This window comes from Lonchura striata, chromosome 16 (genome assembly GCF_050655825.1).
Source record: "Lonchura striata isolate lonStrDom1 chromosome 16, ASM5065582v1, whole genome shotgun sequence".
NCBI lineage: Eukaryota > Metazoa > Chordata > Aves > Passeriformes > Estrildidae > Lonchura > Lonchura striata.
In genome coordinates this window covers 1,393,289-1,416,416 of record NC_140718.1, presented here as the reverse complement: position 1 = coordinate 1,416,416, position 23,128 = coordinate 1,393,289, and the positions used below count along the sequence as shown (strand labels likewise).

Below are 23,128 nucleotides of genomic sequence, written 5' to 3'. Positions count from 1 at the left end.
TGTTGCTTTACAAGAAGAATGTTGCGCTTATGTAGACCACACAGGTATTGTAAAAGACACGATGGCTGAGTTACGCAAACAAATAGAACAACGAAAAAGAGAAAGAGAATCCCAGAAAAGTTGGTATGAATCCTGGTTTACATATTCTCCCTGGCTGACCACTCTATTATCCACCCTTGCGGGACCAGTAATTTTACTAATTCTAATACTTACTTTTGGACCATGTATCCTTAGCAAACTTATTACCCTAGTGAAAAATAGGTTAGAAGCTGCACATTTAATGATAGTAAAGCCAAAGTATGAGCCACTTAGCGAAGTAGAGACTGAAGAGTATTTAGAGTTAAGCAAGAAAGAGTTAGAACGCTTTAATGAACAAAAAGAAGGTTAAAATAAAAAGGGGGGATATTGTTAGGAAAATAAGGCCTTTTTGTTCATATAGAGTCTCTCATATTCACAGAATAGAGTTTTAATTAGAGCCTGTACTTGTCTGAACATGTTCTCATCTTGTCAGGCATTCCAGTGTCTATCTCATGCATTCCAGTGTCTATGTCATGCATTCCAGTGACTATCTTTCAAGGTTGACTTCGTTACGAAGTTTTTAGGGAGTTAGAACTGTTTTGAAAAGGCTGCTACTAGACACCCAAACACCTAAGCAAATAGATATGTTTCAAGGATAGTTCCGTTACAGACTTGGCAAAACATGTAAACGTGCCTCGAGATAACATTTCTTGTTTTTGAGGGAATTTCCAGGTCGCAGAGACAGCCTTAAAGAAGACCACTGGCGCCATCAAGAGGCAGAGAACGACCACCTAACAACAGGGTGCGCCTGCGCAGAAGAGACACTGGAGCGTCACCAGAGCGTCACACACCCGGAAGAGACAACCCAATAAGTGGGGGGGAAACGGGGAGCTAGGCGCGGTAGTTGAACCAACTGCCGCCCAGCGCGCGCTGGTTTGCTTTTGCTTTCTGCTATTAATAAATCCTTTTAATTGGATTTAACAGCCTATTGTGCTCGTTTATAACAGTCCCATCCCCCACTCTCCCCCCACTCTTCCAGTCCTTCTCCATCATTCCCACACTCCCCAATCACATCCCCCATGTTTGGTTTTGGGGGTTCCAAGCCCCTCAGAGCTCCATTTGGGGGTCCAGACACCCATTTCATTTATTTTGGGGCCCCCATCTCCCTTCTCACTGTGCTCCCCGCTCGCCCCGTGGCTGGGGGAGCTCCCAACACCACCAGTGCAGCCCCAGCTGCCCCTGCACACCCCATCCCCATCCCCATCTCCAGGGTCACCTCCCCCCTCCTCAAATTCTGCTCCCCGGGACACTGGGCACTGCAGATCCGCCTGGCAACTGATGACTCATCACCGACAAATGCTCTGATTGACTGAAATTGGCCCCACGCAGTTTCTGATTGGCTAGTGCTGTGAGAGGCTCTGGGCTCAGCCTGGTAAGTGGAGAGTCAGAGCCATCCCGGGCGCTGATTGGCTGAAAATCACCAGGCGGGGCCAGTACACTGAGTTTTAGCCAGGCAACTGGCTCTCTGATTGACCAGGATCTGCTTCGGGGCGGGGACGGGAGGAACTGGGGACCCCCAGGAGCCCCCCGGGTTTGGGGGTTTCCATCCCCCCTCGGCCCCCGGGGCAGCCTTGGGGCCACCCCAACACCCCCAAAATGGGGAGGGTCCCCGGAGCCGCTTGGAAGCCCCAAAAATGGGCTGGAAGCGGCAGGAGCCGCCCCAAAAAGGGATTGAAGGGTCTGGTCCGGGAATGAAGGAGGGGCTGGGGATGGGTCCGATCTGGACTGGGGCGGGCTGGGATTGAGGGAAGGGTCTGGGAGTGGGGAAGGGCCTGGGAGTGGGGAAGGGTGTGGAATTGGGGAGGGGTCTAGGCGTGGAGAAAGATTTGTAAGTGGGGCAGGGTCTGGGAATGGGGAGGAGTCTGGGATTGTTCCATTCTGGGATTGAGGTGAGGTCTCTCCTCAGGGTCAGGGACCGTTATTGGGTCAGGGTGTCTCTTCTTCCCGATACTACTCCTGATCCTGTTCCCGATCCCACTGCTGTTTCCAGGGAATGGCTCCGATCTCGACCCTGACCACAAACCTGGGGGGGTCAAACACCCCAAATCCTGTGACCAAACAAACCCCCCCCCACCCCTAAATCCTGGGGTCTCCAACACTGTGGGGGGGGGGGGGGGTAAAACACCCCTAAACCCAAACTCTGAAATGTCAACCTCCCCCTCCACCCTGAATTTTAGGATCAAAACCCCCAAATCCCAAATCCTGGAGTGTCAAACACTCCCCAGTTCCCAAATGCTGGGATTAAATCCCACTGACCCCAAATCCTGGGGTTTAAAACATTCGGGGTGTCCAACACCCTAATTCCCAAAGTCTGGGGTCAAATACCTCCAAATACTAAATCCTGAGTTGCCAAACACCCTCAACCCCCAAAGTTTGGGGTTAAAACCCCTAATCCCCATCTCCTGGGGTTTGTCCAACACTCCTTAACCCCAAAGTCTGGGGTCCAATCCCCCAAATCCCAAATCCTGGGACTGTCAAACACCCAAAACCCTCAAACCCTCGGGTGTCAAACACCCCCAGGTTCCCAAAGTTTAGGGTCAAAAACCCCCACATCCCAAATCCTGGGATTGTCAAACACCCCCAAACCATGTGGTGTCAAACCCCCCAAACACCAAATTTTAGGATCATATCCCCCCTGTCCACAAATCTAGGGAGTCACATCCCCCCCAATCCCCAACACCCCCAAAACCACTCCAGCCATGGGGGGGGTAGTGGGGTTTATTCGGGATGGCTCCAGGTGCAATGTCTACAGAGAGACCCTGGGTACAATGCTGGGAAAGACCCTAAAACCCCTTTGGGAACCCCAAAAGCATCTGGGGGACTGGGAAAAGGGGATTTGGGTTTATCTGGGGCAGGGGCGGCTCCAGGTGCAATGTCTGCAGAGAGACCCTGGGTACAATGCTGGGAAAGACTCCAAAAACCCCTTGGGAACCACAAAAACCCCTGGGGGGGCTGAACAAGTGAATTTGGGGTGGGGATCTGCTGTGGAAGAAGGGGATTTGGGATGAAAGAAGAAGGACTTGGGGTGAGGAGATTTAGGGAGGAAAGAATAGAGTTTAAGATGGATAAAGGAGATTTTGGGGTGAAAGAAGGAGGATTTGGGATGGGAAAAAAAGAGATTTGGCTGAGAAAAGGGGATTTAGGGTAGGGGTTGAAGATTTGGGGTCAGGATTGTGGGGGGAAAAGGGGATATTGGAATGAAAAAAAATTCTGGGTGGGAGAAAGGGGATTTGGGGTGGAAAAAGAAGGATTTAAGATGAAAAAAGAAGAATTTAGGGTAGAAAAAGGGATTTTGGGTGGGGGAAAGGAGATTTAGGGTGGGGAGGGGAAAAGGGGAATTGGGATAGGAAATGAGGGATTTAGGATGGGGAAAGATTTTGGGTGGGCAAAAGAGATTTAGGGTGGGCAAGGAGGCATTTGGGGTGGGAAAAGGTGATTTGGGGTGAAAAAAACAGGATTTGGGGTGGGGAATTGGGGTGAAAAAGAGAGATTTTGGGATGGGAAAAGGGATTTGGGGACACACAAAGGATTTGGGGTGGAAAAAAAAAGAGGATTTGGATAAAAAAAAGGAAGATTTGGGCTGAATTGAACTTACCTGGGGGAGTGGGGGCACATAGAGGGTTTGGAGCAGGGTTGGGACCATTTTTGGGGAAGTTTTCTGGGATTTTTGGAGTATTTTTATGGTTTTTAGGGGTAGTTTTATGGGATTTAGAGTGCTCTGCTGTGGTTTTGAGGGATTTTAGGGTGCTCCTATGGGATTTTGGGGTGCTTTGGAGGGATTTGGGGTGTTTTGGGGCAGTTTTTGGGTATTTAGGGGTGGGTTTGAGGCTTTTTTTTGGGATTTCAGGGTTATTTCAGGCCCATTTTTTGGGGGTTGGGGGTGTTTTGGTGGGGTTTGGGGTTTTTTGGGTCACTTTTTGGCAAAGGAGATCTTCATGGCGTTGCTCTGGGTGATCTTGAAGCCCTGCAGGGCCTCGCGGGCGGCGCCTGCCTGCACCTCGGTGTCAAACTCCACGAAGGCAATGTCGTGGCGCCCGGGCACCAGGCGCACCTCCTTGAACCCCGGGAACCTGGGATGGGGAATGAGGTCAGGAGAGCCCAAAAAAAGCATGGTATGTTCCCCTAGACACCCAGGAATGTTCTGTCAGAAACCCAGGAATTTTCCCAAAAAAACTTGGGAATGTTCCCCCAAATACCCAGGAACGTTTCCCAAAACACCTGGGAATGTTCCCCAAAAAACCTAGGAATGTTCCCCAGAAATACTACAGAAATGGTCCCCAAAAAATTCAGAAATGTTCTCCAATAAAATCCAGAAATGTTCCCCAAAGAAATCCAGAAATGTTCTCAAAAAGATCCAGAAATCTTCCCCCCCAAAAGATCCAGAAGCACCCCCCGCCAAAAACACCCTGAAACAGCCTCTCTTAGAAATCCATCACCATGCCCAAATATCCAGGAATGTTCCCCAAAAAATCCAGAAACTTCTCTCAAAAACCCAGAAGCATTCCCCAAAAAACCCAAGGAACCAAGAATTTCCCCCCAAATATAGAAACGTTCACTCCCAAAAACCTGGAAATGTTCCCAAAAAGATCCAGCTACATCCCTCAAAATCCAGGAAAAAAAAATACAATCCAGAAATCCAACTCCCCATAAAAGTCTAGAAATGTTCCCCAGAAATCCAGAATTTCCCCTCTAATTCCACTTTTCCCCCCAAAAAGAACCAGAAATCCAACTGCCTCAAATATACAGAAACGTCCCCAAGAATATCTAGCAACGTTCTTCAAAAACACAGAAATTCAACTCCAGTAAACACTCCCCAAAAATCCAGTAACATTTCCAAAAATCTGGAAACACTTCCCTCCAAAAAAAAAAAAATCCAGAAATGTTCCCCCAAAAATCTAACCCAACCCCTACCTGACTCATCTCAAAATGCCCCGAAAATCCCAAATTTCCCCCGAATTCCAGGAACTCTCTCAAGCACCCCTGAGGGAGCTCCTGGATTCTCAATGCTTTTGAATTTGGGATGGGGGGTTGGGGTCACGAGGAGCCCAGAATTTGGGGAAATCACTGAGAAATCCAGGGGGGAGAGGCCAAGTTTGGGAAAACACCCAATATTGGGAAATTGCCCCCAAAATTAAACTGAAATGCTCTAAAAGTGGTTTGAGAATCTCAGAATGTCCCTCTAAATCCCAAAATATCCCCAAGAACCTAAAAGTCCTGCAGGATATCCCCAAAATTCCAGGGAAATGCTCTGAAAATCTTCCAATGTCCAACTCTCCAAAAATCCAACACCCCAAAAATTCCAAAGTATTTCCAATAATCCAACATCCCAAACATCAAAAATCTGACTCTGAATCCCACCTAAACATTCTCAAAATCCCTAATCCCTCAAACCCAAAAACCCAACAGCCCCCAAAATTCAGAACTGTATCACAAAATCCTAAAAAATTCCACCAAGTGCAGAAACATTTCCCCAAAATTCAACCCCCAACAATCCACCTCCAAAATCCCAGAAAAACCGTCCCAAAATTGTTCAAAACCCCCAAAATCCAACCTCCCTAAAAATTCAGAAACATTCCCTCCCAAAAAATGCCCCTGTAAATATCCAGAAGGATTCCGAAAAATTGAGAAACGTTCCCCAAAAAAACCCATAAATCCAACTGCCCCAAAAGTCCAGAAATGTTACCCAAAAAAATCCAGGAGTGGCCCCCAAAACATCCAGAAAAATTTCCCTAAAAAACTGAGAAATATTCCTCAAAAAATCCAGAAGCATCCCCCAAAAAAACCCATAAATATCCCTAAAAATTAAGGACCTTTCCCCCTAAAAATTAAGGACCTTTCCCCCCTAAAAAACATTCCCCAAAATCAAGAAACTTCCTCCCAAAATGCACAAATGTTTATGTTCCTCCAAAAATCTGGAAACACTCCCCAGAATCCAGAAACTTTCCTTAAAAAACCCAGAAATGTTCCCTCAAAACCTCAGAAACATGTCCCCCCCAGTCCAGAAAGTTTCTCCATAAATATACTGAAACATTCCCAAAAATCTAGGATCCCAAAAATCTAGGATCTTTCCCCAAAAACTCCAGAGCCATTCCCAAATAGACCCAGAAATCCAACTCCCAAAAAAATCCAGAAACATGCCTCCAAAAATCCAGAAACATTCCAGCAAAATTCTGAAATTCCCCCCAAAAAATCCAAAAATTCCGCCCCAAAAATCCAGAATTTCTCTCCCCGCCCCCCCTTCCCAGCATTGTCTCAAAAAAATCCAGAAACGTTCCTCAAAAAAATCTGGAAACATTCCTCCAAAAACCCAGAAATTCCCCCGCAGAAAATTCAGAAATTCCCCCCAAAAATCCCAGTATTAAAAAAAAAAAAAAAAAAAATCCAGCCCCAAGCCCCCATCACCCCCTTCTTCAACCCCCTCAAGCAGGAAAATCCTCCAAACCCCACCCGGAATTCCCAAAATCCCTGAAATCCCAGCATTGCCCCAGATCTTACTGGTTGAAGAGCATGGAGAGCATCAACTCATTGGTCTCCTCAGGGAGGTTGGTCAGGAACAGGATGTGGTTTGGGGGGTTTTCCGACAGCTGTGGGAAAACGGGAGAAAAACCCCCAAATCAGCACCAAGTCTGCCCCAAATCAGGCCCAAAATCTGCCTAAGGTCACACTGTATACACACCAAAAAACCCACCCAAAATCCCACCAAAATCTCCCCCAAAAATTCCCCCCAAAATCCAATCAAAATCCTCACAAAAAATCCCACCAACCCCCCCCCAAAAAAACCCTCAAAATCTGACCAAAAACTCACAAAAATTCCACCCAAAAGACAACAAAATTCATGCCAAAAATCCCCACAAAAATCCCCACAAAAATCCCCACAAAAATCCCTCAAAATCCCAACAGAAATTCCACAAAAATCACCCCAAAGATCCCCAAATTACACAAAATCCAACAAAAAAATCCCTCATAATCAAGGAAAATATTCCCACAAAGTATCCCACAAAAATTGACTGAAAAGCCACACAAAACCCATTCCAAAAATACACACCAAAATCCCACCAAAACCTTCTCAAATCCCCCCCCCAACATTCCCCCAAGTCCCCTCAAATCCCACCCAAAATCTCAGGAAATCCACCCAAAAAATCCTCCCAAAAATTGCCTCAAAATCCCAACAAAATCCCAACAAAATCCACCCCAAAAATCCCACAAGTCCCCTAAATCACTCACAGGCTGTGGGGTGGGGATCGGGGCCATTCCAGGCTGTGGGGCCATTCCCGGGGGGATTCCTGGGTTTGGGGCCATTCCCGGGGCTGGGATCATGCCCGGGGGAGGGATGTAGGGCGGTTGCCCCGCCAGGTGCGGCAGCATCCGGGGCGGCTGTGCCAGTGGTGCCATTCCCTGAGGAGAGACCCCAACACACCCCAAATCATCCCAAAGGCACAGACAGAACCCCAAAGTTATCCCAAAAGTACAGTGCGAATCCCAGATCAATGTGGAATCATCCCAAATCCACATAGAATTATCCACAGACACATGGCCCCAGAAACCAAATTTTTCCCAAAACCATTAAAAATTACCCCAAATTATCCCAAAATTTCCACAAATAACCCCAAAATTACCCTAAATTATCCAAAAATAACCCTAAATAACCCCAAATTATCCCAAGTAACCCCCAAATTAACCAAACAACTCAAAAATTACCCCAAATTACCCCAAAGGCCCACAAAGAAACCCAAAGAACTCAAATCCTCCCAAAATTCCATCCAAATCCCCCTATGCCCTCCCAAAATGCTCAGGAAAGATCCCAAATCCCCTGGAATGATCCCAGATCTCCCCAGATCCTTTGGAACAATCCAAAAATCCCCTGGAACCATCATGAAACCCCATTAAACGATCCCAAATAGCCTGGGAACAATCCCCAAAATCCCATAAAATGATCCCAGATGCTCCTGAGCCATATGCAAATCCCCCAAAACATGCCCAAAATTCCCCGGAAATGCCCCAAATTCCCATAAATTTACTCGAAATCCCCCAGGAATGATCCCCAAATCCCATAAATCGATCCCAACTCCCCAGCCAAACATCCCAAATTCCTGGCACTAACAGGCACTGCTCCCTGTGCCCCAATCCCAAATCCCATAAACCCACCCCAAAATCCAATTGAATTATCCCAAATTCTCTGGAACCACCCGGAAATCCCCCCAAAATGATCCCAAAATCCCATAAAACAACCCTAAACTCCCTGAAATGATCCCAAATGCACCCAGACTGATCCCAAAATCCCCTAAAGCCATCCAAAATCCCCCTGAACTCATGGGCACTGCCTCCTGTAGCCTAATTCCATATCCTATAAATTACCCCAAATCCCATAAATGACCCTAAATCCTATAAAATAATCCCATAAATACCGTCAGTCATGGGCACTGGCCCCTGTGCCATGATCCCAAATCCCATAAATGATCCTATAAATCCCCTGACACTCACAGGCACTACTCCGTGTGCCCTGATCCCAATCCCACAAATGACCCCAATCCCACCAATTACTCCAGTCCCATCCCACATTCCCTGGCACTCACGGGTACTGCTCCCTGCGCAGCCCCCTGCACTCCAGCCCCGCTCTTTTTTGGGCCAGGGGCCTCTCCCCCCTTGGCTTTGCGCTTGTCCCGTTTGCGCTCCCGGTCCCGGTCACGATCCCGTTCCCGCTCCACGAACGTTCCCTTCATCTTGGCGATGATGTCAGAGTCTGTCTTGGCGTACTGGATCCGCTGGGAGGGCACATCCCAGCATTGGGGCATTTGGGGCATTGCAAGGCATTTGGGGCATCTCTAGGAGGGATTTCACAGACTTCCTATGGGGATTCTGGGATTTCTGAGGGGTTTCTGAGGGATTTGGGGTTTTCCAAGGGATTTTGGCAGGTTCCAGAGAGGATGTGGGGTTGTTCCAGGGGATTTTGGGGTGGTTCCAGGGGACTCTGGATCAGTCTAGGAGGATTTGGGGATGGTTCAGGTGGTTTTGGGGTTCTTCCTGAGGATTTTGGGGAGGATCTGGGGAGGATTTGGGGCTTTACAAGGGATTTTGAAGAGAGTTCTAAGGGATATGGAGGAGTTCCAAGAGGGACTTTGGCATTTTCCAAGGGATCTGGGGAAGTTCAAAGAGGGATTTTGTGATTTTCAAGGAACTTTGCGAAGTCCTAGGAAGAATTTTGCATATTTCAGAGGGATAGGGGGAGAATTTAGAGGGGATTCTGGGGAGTTCCAAGAGGGATTTTGGGGCTTTCCAAGGAATTTTCAAGGGTTCTGAGGGATTTGGGAAAGGTTCCAGAAAGGCTTTGGGGATTTTCTGATGGTGTTTGGGGGAGCTCCAAGAGGAATTTGGAGGCATTTCAGGAAGTCCTAGCAAGGATCTAGGAATTTCTAAGAGATTTTGAGGGAATTCAAAGAAATTTAGGGGGGATTTGGGAGTTTCTGAGGGATTTGAGGGAATTCAAGAGAGATTTTGGAGTAGCTCCAAGAGGGATTTGGGGGTTTCCAATGGATTTTTAGGGCTTCCAGGTTGAATTTGAGATTTCACCAGAGGTTCGTCATAGAAGGGAAAGCTTTGGGAATTCCTGGCTGGATTTTAGGGCTTTTCCTGGAATTCTGGGGTTTTTCCTGGGATTTTCTTCTTTGGGGCAGCTCGTGGTTTGATTTTGGTGCATTTCTGGTTGGATTTGGTTTGGTTTTGGGTTTTTTTGGTTTGTTTGTTTGTTTGGTTGGTTTTGTTTGTCTGTTTTTTGTGGGATTTTGGGGATATCTGAGGCTGGATTTTTTTTTTTTTTTCCACAGAAATTCAGGTTTTTTCCACAAAGTTTGAGGATTTTTCCCATAATTTGAGTATTTTTCACCAGAATTTCTCTCTCATCATAAACTTGTCATGAAACAAGAAGTTCCAGGGGTGTTCCTGGTTGGATTTTGGGGATATCTGAAGCTGAATTTTGGTGTTTTTTTCCCCCAAGAATTCAGGATTTTCCACAAAATGTCAGGATTTTCCCTTGAATTTGGGTCTCACCATGGGCTTCTCATAGAAGAGGAAGCTTTGGGGTGTTCAGGGTGAATTTGGACAATTACAGGTTGGATTCTGGGGATATTTGAGGCCAGATTTTTGCCTTTTTTCCCCAGAATTTCAGAGTTTTTTTCCAGAATTCCAGTTTTTCCTCAAAATGTCAGAATTTTTTCCCCAGGTTTCTGCCCCACTGTAGGCTTGTTATAGACAGGAAGCTTTGATTCTTAGTTTGATTTGAGAGTGTTCCCAGGGGATTTTCTGTAAATTTCCAGTTGGATTTGGGGTTTTTTTTCCAAGGAATTCAGTTTTTTTCCAGAATTCCAGGATTTTTTCCCATATTCCCTGTGTTTTCCCCTAGGATTTCTGTTTCACCATGGATGTGTCATAGACGGGGAAGCTTTGGGGTGGTCAGGGTGAATTTGGAGAGATTACAAATTGGATTTTGGGGATATTTGAGGCCAGATTATGGTGGTTTTTCCAGTCTTTTCCCAAAATTTCAGAATTTTTCCCCAATCTCTGTCTCACCATAGGTTTGTCGTAGAAGGGGAAGCCCTGCATGGAGCGCAGGGCATTGGTGGCGCTGCTCATCTCCTTGAAGATGACGAAGGCCTGGCCCCTCATGCGGAGACTGCGCGACACCAAAATGTCCAAAATCTGCCCAAACTGGGAAAAAATGGCGTAGAGGGACTTCTTCAGCTCTGGGGACAGAGAGAGAGTATAGTGACAATGGGGACAGCATGGTGACAGCAGGGACACCCAGAGGACAGCCTGAGCCCCTGGGGACACCCAGGGACACTCTCAGACCCCCCAGCCCCCCCCCACCGTCCTTCTTGATCTTCTCGTTCAGGTTGTTGATGTAGATGGTGTGGTTGGGCCGGGGATCCTGCACCGCCATGGCTGGGACCTCTCTGTGGGGACAGGGGGGCTTCAGGGGGCGTCTGGGGGCTGCGACCCCTTCACCCCCTGGGACCTCCCTTTTGGTACCCCAAACACCCAAATCCACCCCAGACCCACCTATACCTCCACCTAATCACCCTCAGACCCCCTCCCAAATTGACCCAGACCCACCTGGGACTCCACAAAACCTCCTCAGAGCCACCTAAGACCCCCACCAAATTGCCCCTAGACCCACCTCAGAACCCCCCATATCCCCCAATTCCCCTCAGACACCCCTAAAACCATCTCAGAACCCTCCAGACCCTCTCAAGCTCCTCCCCAAGCCCCCTCAGACTCCCTCATTCCCCCCAAAGTGACCTCAGATCCCCCTATTTCCTCTCAAAATCCCCCATTTCTCCTCAGACACATCTCAGACCTCCCCAACCAACTTCAGATCCCCCCATTTCCCCCCCGACCCACCTCAGAGCCCCCTTCGCCCTCATTTCCCCCCAAATCCACTTCAGACCCCGCAAAAACTACTCAAACCACTCCAATTCCCCCCAAATCCGCCCCAGACCCACGTCGGACCACTCAATTCCGCTCATATCCACTTCAGAAGCCCCCATTTCCACTCAAATCCCTCTCAGACTCCGCAAAAACCCCTCAAACCCGCTCAATGCTCTCCGAAACTGCCTCGGACTCAATTCCTCTCATACCCACCTCAAACGCCGTCAGTTCCGCTCAAACCCCCCTCAAATCTCCCCAATTCCCTTCCCGTTCGCCCTAGATCCACCTCACACCCCACAAAAGTCCCTCAAACCACCGCAATTCCTCCCAAACCCATTCCCGACACAGCTCAGACACCCCCATTTTTCCTCCAGTTTCCCGCCGGACCAACCTGAGATCCCCCTAATTATCCCCTCAGACCGCGCAAAAAACCCTCAAAGCCGCCCAATATCCCCCAAATGCGTCCCGCACGTACCTCAGAACCCTCACTTCCCCTCAGACCCGCCTCAGCCCCTTCCCATTTCCCTCTAAAGCCACCTCCGACCCCTCCATTCCTCACAGGCCCCCAACTGGCCTCCCTCCTCAGCCGCTCTCCCCGCACGATCTACCGCCGCCGCGTGCGCGGGCCCCCCTCCAGCCAATAGCGGCGTGACCTGCCCCGAACTAACCAATCACCGTGCGGGTTCCCTCAGTTACGCCCGCCTCCCCCGCGCCGCTGCAGCCAATCAGAGGCGAGCCGGAAATGGCGTCCCCTGACCCCAGGGCCGGGCATGAGCCCGGTGGCCCCGGGCGCCCCGGGCTCGGGCGGGTCCTGCGGGAGGCGCTGGGAGAGGCCGGAGCTGCGGGAGCTGCGGAGGGGCCGGGACAGGTGGGGGAATGGGGGATGAGGGTCCTAAGAGGGGACCGTGGGGGAGGGGTCTTGGGAAGCGTCTGGGGAGTCTCAGGGGACATCCTGGGCTGGGCCCGATTGGGATCTGGGAGTTCTCAAGGGGGTGCTGGGGGGATCTGGAGCTCCTGGCGGGGTTTTGGGGGTCCAGGGTGATCCTGGGCCAACCTTGAGGGGGGCTCGGGGGGGGTTGGGGTTCCTGGGGAAGATTTGGGGTCCCGGGGAGTCCCAGGCCCAGGCTGAACCGGGGTCTGGGGGTTTCAGGGGGAGGGGGCACAACAGGGGTTCCCCCTGCCCCGTTTTTGGGGGTCTCCCATCATGCTGTCTCCCCAAAAAGTGGTTCCTGAAGCATCCCCCTGAAGTGGCTCCTGTTCCACCAGCCGGTGCCCCCTCATCCAGGACGGCCCCCAGTGAGTCTGGGGGAATTTTGGGGAGAAGTTTGAGAGGGATTTTGGGGAGGCTTTTTTTTGGCTTTTAGGGATTTTGTTGAGAGTTTAGGGGGAATTATTAGGTTTTTGAAGAGAGTTATTGGCTTTTGGGGTGTTACAAGATTTTGGGGGGTTTTGGATTTTGGGGGATTTTATTGGAGTTTTGGCGGGTTTTTGGGGGGGTTTACTGAAATTTTTTGAGTTTTTTTAAATTTTGGTGGGTTTCACTGGGATTCTTTGGAATTTTGGAGGGTTTTATTGGGATTTTTAGGGAATTTTGGGGGTTTTTTAGTGGAATTTTGGGGGGCTTTGGGGTTGTCCCTGGGTGTGGGAAAGGGCTGACAAGCACCAAAATCTCCTTAAAACCCCCAAAAGTCCCAATAAAACCCACAAAATCCCAATTAAATCTCACAAAATCCCATTAGAATACCTTAGAATTTCAAAAAAAGCCCACAAAAATCTATTGAAGTCCCAAAAACCCCTCAATAATTAAACCACACAAATCCGCCCAAAAATGTCTCCAAAACCACAAAAAGTCCCACAAAATCCCCCCATGACCCAAAGAAATTCTGGTACAGGACACCCAAAAACCCCAAAAAAAACCTCCCCAAAATCCCAAGCCCTCAAAGAATCCCACTAAATGCCCCCCAGATTCCAACCAAATTACTCCAAAACCCCTAAAACTCCAAATAAAACTACCAGAAATTCCAGGGAATTGAACAAAATTGCCAAAATTTTTCAAAAAGCCAAAAAATTTCAAGAAACCCTCAAACACCTCCAGAAAAACAACCGTCCCAAAGCACCAATAAAACCCCCCAAAATCTACAAAATCCCCCAAAATTCTGCAACTCCCCCAAAACCCTATCATTTTCGTCAAAAAATGCAATGATTCCCCCTAAACTCCCACCAAATTTCCCCAAAGCCCAGAAAAGCCCAAAGTCCCCAAAGCCCTGATCCCTTCCAGTCTCAGCCCAGTCCCATCCAGGGGCACGGCCAAATGCAGAGGTCCCTGAGCAATCCCGGAGCCGATCCCAGAGCGTGCCCAGTTCCAATCCTGGTGCCAGTCCCAGAGGGATCTCGGAGCTGATACCAGTGTCATCCTCAGTCTTGGCCCATTTGGGAGATTTTAGGCCAATCTGGGCAGATTTAGGGTGGGTTTCAGATCCCTTGCAGTGATTCCAAGCCTTTTAGCTTGGATTTTAGGCCCCTTTGGCTGATTTTAGGCTGAATCTGGTGAGTTTTATGGGGGATTTTAGATCCCTTTGGCTGATTTTAGGCCCATATGGGTGAATCTTAATCCTGTTTGGTTGGTTTTACGTCCCTTGTTTTGGTGATTTTGGGCCCATTTGGGTAGATTTCTGGCTTCTTTGGTTAATTTTAGATCGAACCAAGCATTTTAGGGTGACTTTAGGTCCTCTTGTATTGGTTTCAGGCATGTTTGGATGATTTTAGTAAAAACTAGGTGGATTTTAGGGTGGATTTAGGCACATTTGGGTCATTTTAGGCAGAACCAGGTACTTGCAGTGTGAAAAACACCAATCACTTGTTTTTTTGAATCTTATAAAAAATAGTAATAAGATTGGAGTAATAAAAATTTGGACTAGAGTAATTAGTGTAATAAAAATAGGATTAGGACACTATGAGACAATAAAAAGCAAAGAATTGCGGACATCTGCATGCTCTCGGACACTAGGTCACGAAAAGCATGCCTTGCGAACAAAGGAATAACCTTAAAAGCAATAGCCTGTTGCATATTCATATATCTCATACATGATACATAAATTCCTTGCAAATTAAGAATTTTTCTGGTTTTTGTCAACTTCTTCCCCTTAATCCTGGTGGTTCCATAGGGATGGAGCGGAGGTGGAAGAATGTCTTTTCTGATAAGGAAGCCGTAACTCTTTAGGTTTTGTGAGCCGTAACTCCTTAGGTTTTGAGGCCATACAAGTGTTCAGAGTGTGGGAAGGGGTTTCAGATCAGATCACATCTCCTCCTGCACCATCGGTTTCACACAGAGGAGAGGCTCTTTTGCTGTCCAGACTGTGGGAAGGGATCCATGTACAATTTCACCCTCATTAACCACCAGTGGATTCACACAGAGGAGAGGCCCTTCTGCTTCCCCGACTGTGGGAAGGGATTCAAGCACAACTCCACCCTTACCACGCACCAGTGTGCCCATACTGGGGAGAAGCCCTATCAGAGTCCACAATGTGAGAAGAGCTTCTCATAGAACTCAACTTTGACCCAGCACCAACGGAGCCATCGGTGAGGGAGGCTCTGTGAGTGCCCTGACTGAGAGAAGAGCTTTGTGTGCTGCTCCAACTCCATCCCCCATTGAAGGACCCTTGTTGGGAAGAGATCTGGTGACCCACATTCCCTTGTGATCCATATTGGGAAGGCACCTAGCTGGTTGTTCTTTTGTTTTGACCTTCATTTTCTTCTGACTCAACTCCATCAGCCAAAACAGGCCTGAAAAGAAAGAAATTGATCAATGATGTCTGAAGTCCCACCATTTCACAGTTGTTTGAGAGGGAATTTAGGATTTAGAGACATATTCTGGAGGATTTGGGGTTCTGGGAGGGTTTTGGGCAGTGTTCTTCATCTCTTTGCACTGCAGAAACCAAGAGAGATCAGTCTTCACCTCAAAACAACTCAATCCCACTGAAAACAACTGAATTCTAATCCATAAGGGCTCAATCCCCCCTCAAAATGGCTTGTTCCCACCTCAAAAAACTCAGTCCCACTCCAAACTCGATTCCACAACTGCCAGAGTGAGATGGGGTTGGAAGGAGACTGGGAGAAGTGGGATCCAAATTTGGAGCAGTGGATCTGGATTGTGTGGGGCTGAGTGGGTGGGATGTATTTGATAGTAAATAAAACTTTCAGAGTTAGTGATTTCTTTCCCATTCATTTTCAGTCTGTTGCAGTTCTGTTTGCAGAGTGCCACCTTCCCAGCTGATTATGTTTGTGTCCTCCTTTCTCTCCCACCTCTCTTTGCCTGCTCTGTTTCTCTCTCTGTTGGAATCTGAGTTATTGATGATTCTGAGATAGTAGAAAGTCTCTGTCTCTCAGCCCTGCTGCCAAAGAAGAAGCCATAATTGGTCTGTGCTGGTTTCAAGGTTGTTTATTCTGTTTATCTCTAACATGTTCTGCTGCCCTGCCCAGCTCTGTCCTGCAGGGCAGCGTGTGGGGCTCTGCCCTCAGTGGGATGTTACAAACATTAAATACCAGAAACTCCCTGGGCTGGATTTACAATAACATGCCAAAATCTGTCACCTACATTGGACAGTGTGACCCCAGCCTAAACCAACAGAAAAATGCCAACACCACAGTGAAACATGGAGGACATGGAGAAGGAGAAAAAGGACAAGGCACACCCAATTTCCTCCATCTTGTCCCCTTTGAACCCCTAATTTAGAATCCTAAAATTTTACTTTTGCACTCATGCCACACTTAATTATTACTTATATCAAACACTCAGAGCTTGTAATTCATCCTTTAAGATTGAAAACTCTTTTCCATGGACAGAGATCAGAGACAGTGTCTCTTGGGGCTCTGTACAGGGGGTTCCTGACCCCCTGCCAGGGTCCCAGGCCTTCCAGAGCAGCCGGAGGGAAGCCCTGGATTCCCACATCTCTCCGTGTCTCCCTTGAGCCAGGGCAGCTGCCACCAAAAACCCTGCCCTGATTTAATTCCCAGTGTAGGAGCTGCAACAACTATGGGGGAAGTTAGGAAGGCTTTCTGCGAAATGTCACTGTAGGATCTTGCTGCACTTGGCTTTTGGCCCCTTAAAATCTTTGCCTTCAAGGGCAGGAACATCTTTTCCTGGCTGGGAACTGGAATTCCAGACCCTTGGAGTGTGTGCCATGCGGGCCCATGCAGACTGGGATCCTACGGATTGGGATCCTACAGACTGGGAGTGCACAGACTGGGACCATATGGATCAGGACCATACAGACTGGGATTATGTGGTCTGGGACCTTGTAGACTGGGATTGTATGAACTGGGATTGTACAGTCTGGGATCATGTGGACTGGGATTATAGACTGGGATCATATGAAATGGGATGGCTGCACCAGAACAGTGCAGAATTGAGGCAGTCACAGGAATCCCTCCACTCAGGAATCCCTCCCAGTCCCGCACGGGGGCATAGCCAAAACTCTCCAGAGCAAACATGGAGATCCTGGAGTGATTCCAGTGCCAATCCCATTCCTGGATTTGGTCTCAGTTTCCATCTAGGACAGCTCCCAACGTCAGTCTCAGTCCCGGTCCCAGTCTCGGTCTCAGTCTCGGAGCACTCCTGGAGCACTCCCAGTGTTGATTCCGGTCCTGGTGTTGATCTCGATCCTGGAGCTGTGCTGGTCCTGGTCTCAGTCTGAGTCCTAGAGTGGTGCCAGTCTTGGTGCTGGTACCACTTCTGGTTTCAGTCCCAGTCTCGGTCTCTGAGTTGTCCTGGTCCTAGTGCTGGTCTGTGCCGGTCTTAGTCCTGAACTGCTCCCTGTGCCAATCTCAGTCTCAGTCCCAGTCCCAGAGTGCTGCCAGTCTTGGTGCTGGTTCAGGTGCCAGTCTCAGTCCCACAGTGCTTCAGCTGGTCTCCATCCTGGTCCCAGTCCTAGAGAAGTTCTGGTGCTGGTATGGGTCTCAGTTCCAGACCCGGTCCTGGTCCCAGAGTACTCCTGATGCCAGTCCTGATTCTGAAGCACTCCTGGTGCCGGTGCCAGTGTCGGTCTTGGTCTCAGTCTTGGTCCCAGTGCCAATTCTGGTGCTGGTTTCAGTTTCGATCCCAGTACTGGTGCCGGTGCCAGAGCAGTGATGGTCTCAGTTCCCGTATGAGTTCTGGTCCCAGTCTCGGTCCCTGTCCCTATCCCTGAGATTTTAGGCCCATTTGGGTGATTTTAGGCCAAACTGGGCAGGTTTAGGGTGAATTTTATATCTCTCAGAGTGATTTCAAGCATTTTAATGTGGATTTTATGTCACTTTGGATGATTTTAAGCCCATATGGGTGGATGTTAAGCTTGCATGGGTGATTTTAGCCCCCTTGGTGATTTTGCTTTCAGGATTCAGTGTTGCCTTTCCCCACAGCTGTTCCTTCAGCTGGATCGGGAGGGCCTTTTGGCCACTGAACCCATACTTTGGCTCCATTATTAAGACTGTTGGATCCAAATCCTTTATCTCTAGCAACAGTGGTTATTGGAGATGCATCTCCTTTTTTCAAAATTGTTTTTAAAATTGCAATATCAATAATTGTACTACCCTGTCATGGAGTTGAATAATCACATCTTATTCACTATTGTTTAACATAATTATTTTAATTCCTCCTTGATAATCTCATCAGGAGAGAGAGAGAGAGAAAGAGACAGCAGCAGCTTGTCAGCAGTACACCACAGAGAAGGAAAAAAACGGGGGGGGGGGGGGGGGTGCCAAAGGCTGCAAGTTGCCCAACCGCCCATGGGAGCCAGAAAATCTGGGCAGAGCGCCGTCCAGAGAATCCAGACTTTTAACCCTTCCTTAAAAAATAAAAACTTTATAAAATTTCACTCCTCCTCAGTTTAAAAAAAAAGAAGAAAAACAATCTAGACCCTGAAATGTTAAAAAGATAAATTCTAAATAGGAAGAAATGATAGAGTAGTTTTTTTGGCTAAACTTTTCCTTATTGGCCACAGACTGAACCAATTTTTCTCCTCCAAAAAAACCTATATTTTAAGAAGATGCCAGTGAGCCAAGAAACCATGCTTCAACTAAAAAAAAAACAAAAGTGGAGCAAACAAAGAAAAGTTAAAAAAAATTGTTGTAGTGCCCCCTGTCCTCAAAGATAAAAAAGAAAAAAAAATCTCTATTCTTAGACCCTCAGCCCCAGGGAAAAATAAGAGAGACTGTAGTCCCAAAAAAATAAAAAAACTAAACTGTTATTTTTCCCCCTCTTGGCAGGGCATCCTTAAAAAGAAAAATCCTAAAAGCAGTCTGTCCATCCATACATTAGTAGCACTGTGCATAGAAAAGAAAAAAATCACCATAGCAAACTTTTTCTCCAAGCGGTGCCATGTGTAACATAAAAACACATAATATAACAGCTATATTTCTTAGGGGGTCAGTGGCACAAGAAAGACTCCTCTCTCCCTCAATAAACTAAATTCAATTGTCTAAATAGTAAAAACCTGATTAAAGTCCAGATTGTGTCTCGCTGTAGTTTATTAAAGTTGAGTAGTAAAAAAAAGAATGCTTTGCAAAGTTTTCTTTTAATCTTTGTGTGTGTTTTTTTCCTTTTTTTTTTCTTTTATAATAGTAGCTTAATAAAGTCTTTTTCCTATTATTAAGCTTGGGCCTACTTTACTCTGTTCTGAATTACATTTGACAGCATTCAATTAAAAAATTACATTTTCATAAAGGCACTGGCATTGTGCCAGTGTCAAACCATAACAATATTAAAATGTTATATTTTATTACATATATTTATATAGTAATTTCTTATACTAATATTCTTTCACTTGAACAAATTCATACAAGCTCAAGATTAAAAGCTTCTGCTGTCGCTCCATGTGGGAGTGTTCCAACAACTGTTCCTTCTGTTGGTGCTGTTTCCAATGTGCTGTTAACAAAATACATCCGCATCTTCGCCCACCCGCAAATTGTTTTGCTTTCTTCATATGCTATTTTTTGATATATTTTAATACCTCCAGTGGTTCAGCTTCTTTTAACTGACTGCCCCATTTCTCACACAGGGTTCTGACCTCAGCCCACTCCAGAGTTGGTGAACTCTAGGGAAGGGCTTCCTGTTGGAGAATGGCTGCAGGAGCAGGGCCATGAATCCTTAGAGTGCCTGCTCCAGCACTCCCCTGTCTAAGACCCCAGAACCAAGCACTGTGTCTGGCCTGGGAACAGAGCCTGGGAACAGCATTTTGCCTGGCCTGAGAACAGACACTGTGCAAGGCTTGGGAATGGCACAGATAAAAAAGGCAGCATATCCTTGAAGATATGAGTAGTACAAGACCAGAGTGTGAAACAAGATGTGCCCAGCAGGATAAGATGTGCTGGGAGTACGTGACTGAGAGAAGAAGAACTTGGCTTGAGAAACTTGGCTGCAGCTGTAACCGTACATAGAAGAAATTCTAACAAAGACCTTTGTGAAATAGCCAATGAGAGCTGTTGCTGGCTTTGCTTGTAGAAATCCCTACATAAACTGTAAGAATCTTTGAATAGACTTGAGGCTTGCTTTTCAATTATATTGATTGTGTGCTTGTCCTCCCTCACTGCCCAACTTCAACTCCCCATCTGGGAATTTCAGATGGGATTGATTCCTTAAATTTACATTTAAGAAGTGACATTTTGTTGTGATCTGGCCAGACTATGCCAGTTTTGTTTTACCAATGGGCATAGTGTCTAGGTTTGGAAAGACAGGTGTCTGCTAAGGAAGGCAGGGCCTCCCCTGGAATGGAAAAATGTAGACCCCCTTCCCTCTGAATTGTTATAAATTTGAAATTAAGGGGGGCTCTCAGGCAAAAAATATGGAAGCAGGAATAACAGTTCTTTATTAGGGAAGAAAATAAAAAGATAAAATAAGCAATGCAGTGAACCAAAACAGCACTGACAGAGTCAGAATACAACCTGACACCCTGTTCGGTGTTGGTAGCAATCCAATTGGAATTGTAGCTGCAGTCCTCCTGGAGTGTCAGGTGTGCTTCTGTTGGAGTAGTGATCTTGTAGAAAAAGGGTGTAGTCTTCCTCCAAAGAGGCAGTGGAAGAGGCAACTGTTTTTCTGGGAAAATCCAGCGCAGAAAAAGCTGTGCTAGTGGGACAGAATCTCAAGACGATATGCAGGTAGGAATGCTTAGCTCCTCTCTCTTACAATCTTAAAATGGGATGTTACAGCTTTTATCAGTCATGCAGTGACATTCAATAGCCCATTATCAGCAGATGTCTCTCCAGAGGGAGGATTGATTGTGGAAGGGATAAGGAAAAACTGCCCACTTAACACAAGACAACTCTGCCATAAAAATGGCAAGTAGAATACATCTTGCTTTTCAATCTGAGACACAGGGTCAGCACCAAAGACACAAACACCAACTGAAGGAATCAGTGTAATTACTGTAGTTCAAAGCAGCAAAGAATCACAGAAGGAGAAGCTCAGCAATGCACCCAATCGTCACTACCAAAGATTGCCTGCAGTGATTAAGAAAGATCCATCACTCTTGCAGTAAGGGTGGTTGCAACAAACCTCTTTGGTTCCCTGACTTCAGAGCGAGCGTGGTGAAAATGAAAAGGAGGAGGTTCGATGGGGTTGCCTGGAAAGAACTTTAATAAGGGTGCAAAACAACAAACATGGAGAAGCTGAGCACAGTATGAGGGAAAATATCCAAAGACCCATAACAAAGTGGAAGCAACAACATATACACTTGGAGGTGGAACATTCTGGAGCTATAGCCATATAGGGGAAACAAGTAATCAGTAGGGGAGCAGAACTTGGACCCCTTAACATAGTAACACCAAAGGCTTATGGGGGAACTCAGGCTCGCCATAAGTTAAACAATTGATTCCCAGGTCTTGAAATGAATACCCAGTTCGTCTGGGGTAAAATCTGGCTGACTTTGAGTCACAGCCGGGCCAATACCCACATCTCCCCCTGTGGATGCCAGCCAGGTCAGGGAGAGAGAAACAGCAATCATTTCTCACAGTGGCTTGTGAGAATTTTTAGGGAGTTGTAGGAATGTGATAACTTGTTAGTATAAACAATTTGCAGGTGGTGATTTGCTACTTTGTTTTTCTGTTCTCAAGGATGGTGTGTAAGAAAAATGTTTTTATTAACTAGCCAATCAAGTGGAATATATCATATCGGTCTATATAAGCCGGAGAATCCATTGTATTAAAACTTCTTTTTTTCCTCTTGCAATTTCATCTCTTGTCTGTTCTTGTATCATTCTTGGAACAAAGGTGACATCACCCTTTCTGTTTTATAATAAAAATGTAACTGAGAGAACTTTGCAAAACTCTACAAAAACATCCAAACAAGCATAGAACAACCAACAACAAAACAACAACAACAACCAAGAAAACCAACAGTCCTGTCTTGACTAAAGACATCATCCAACCCTTCAGTCCCCTGTATTATAAGACTTTATTCAGCCAGTCTGTTTTCCACTTGAAGCTTCTTGAACCCTCCCCTCAGCACTTGAATGCTCTTGTGGATTGACTTGCTGTGGCTGGAGAGGTTCATGCAACACATTCCCTCAGAGTCCTCACAACTGTTCCCATGTGCCAAAAGTAAAAAGTCTATTGCTGCCTTGTTCTGCAAGGTGCCGTGTCTGTTGGTAAATACGTTTGAGAGCAGGCAAGGGAGGTAGCATTGGTTTGCATACTTAGCAGGCACCCAGATGGTCTAATTGTCCTAAAGCTTTGGCTGCAGCCAAACAAGATGGATGCTGCTATTCTCTTGTTTTCACTCCAATACATAACATCGTATTTGCAGTCAGATTCAAAGTACTGCATAGATCTTTTCACTCTATCTCTCTGGCTATGTATCATTTTCATGTTGGGTGCCAGCAAGGTAAGCCTCCGCAAGCTACAAGGTCCGCCTTTGATGAGTAAAGTGATACTGGGTCATATTCTGTCCCTGCAAATAAGAAACACACCCTGTGGTAACTGGAGTGGGTAGCTACGGGACCAAGAAATTATGGAAGACGTGTAATCACACCATTGGCTCTCATTTTTCTAAGTGGGATGGTATAGGGAGATGTCCCTCCTGCTAGTTTCTTTTTCTCTTGTAATTTTGGGTCTTTCACCCTCTTCCCATTTCAATCAGTAATAAAACTTCACAAAAAAGTCAATTTTTACATAGTCGAGAATTTCTAGCTTCTGGGGTTGAAGTGGTGCACGTGGGAGCTTCCAGGTCCAGTAGTCCCAGGCATTGACAAGGTTGTATTACCATTTGCTGTCAGGATTGTCATCTCACATACTACAGATGGCATCTTCAGTTATCAGCCACATCCACAGATAACCCTACTAGGCAGGTGGAAAAGGGGTTGTCAGGGCTAGCAACAGACAGGCACAGGGTATATTGCTCTATGGCTTTTGCTAGGGTTACCCATACATTCTGTTTTGTCTGTGGGACTACCCATGGACTCTCAAGGACCCTGGTTGCAAACAGGCTGAGGCAGGTGAGCAAAAGCTTTTTTATAGGTAATTTTCAAAAAAGTTGTCCGGTCTGGGTGTCAAAGTCATTGTCAGGTGGTTCTTGTCTTGGGGTGGACTTGGGGGGTTCTTCTGGTGAATCCTCATTCAGTGGCTGTAAGCAGGACATGGTGTTTTTCGCCTGGATCCACTG

The 23,128-nt window shown here is 46.9% G+C and overlaps 1 protein-coding gene and 1 long non-coding RNA gene across 6 annotated transcripts; one reads left to right on the top strand and one right to left on the bottom strand.

Moving 5' to 3' along the window:
- Positions 1 to 2,778: 2,778 nt before the first annotated feature.
- On the bottom strand, positions 2,779 to 12,105 carry SNRPA (small nuclear ribonucleoprotein polypeptide A). 5 transcript variants are annotated; one of them, XM_021550513.4, is made up of 7 exons: positions 11,975 to 12,105; positions 10,939 to 11,024; positions 10,642 to 10,814; positions 8,652 to 8,840; positions 7,303 to 7,473; positions 6,574 to 6,662; positions 2,779 to 4,148 (listed from the first exon to the last, which is right to left on the bottom strand). In XM_021550513.4, the coding sequence occupies exons 2-7, from the start codon at positions 11,009 to 11,011 to the stop codon at positions 3,989 to 3,991; spliced, it is 855 nt and encodes a 284-aa protein (XP_021406188.1). In that variant the 5' UTR covers positions 11,012 to 11,024; positions 11,975 to 12,105; the 3' UTR covers positions 2,779 to 3,988. The 5 variants fall into 5 exon arrangements, with proteins under 5 accessions (XP_021406188.1, XP_021406187.1, XP_021406186.1 ...); XM_021550512.4 differs by having other exon boundaries at positions 12,059 to 12,105; XM_021550511.4 differs by having other exon boundaries at positions 12,074 to 12,105.
- Positions 12,106 to 12,240: 135 nt separating this feature from the next.
- LOC110481750 (uncharacterized) lies at positions 12,241 to 21,697 on the top strand. Its single transcript, XR_002467300.4, has 2 exons — positions 12,241 to 12,367; positions 19,533 to 21,697. It is a non-coding gene; the product is annotated as an uncharacterized LOC110481750 (long non-coding RNA).
- Positions 21,698 to 23,128: the final 1,431 nt, after the last annotated feature.

What these genes read in the sequence shown, in the direction of transcription:
- SNRPA (XM_021550513.4), bottom strand. Translation starts at nt 11,011, where the DNA reads ATGGCGGTGCAGGATCCCCGGCCCAACCACACCATCTACATCAACAAC. An exon ending in CGATCCCCACCCCACAGCCT is followed by an intron (nt 6,663 to 7,302) that starts GTGAGTGATTTA and finishes GTTTTCCCACAG; the next exon opens with CTGTCGGAAAACCCCCCAAA. An exon ending in CTCTCCATGCTCTTCAACCA is followed by an intron (nt 4,149 to 6,573) that starts GTAAGATCTGGG and finishes TCCCCATCCCAG; the next exon opens with GTTCCCGGGGTTCAAGGAGG.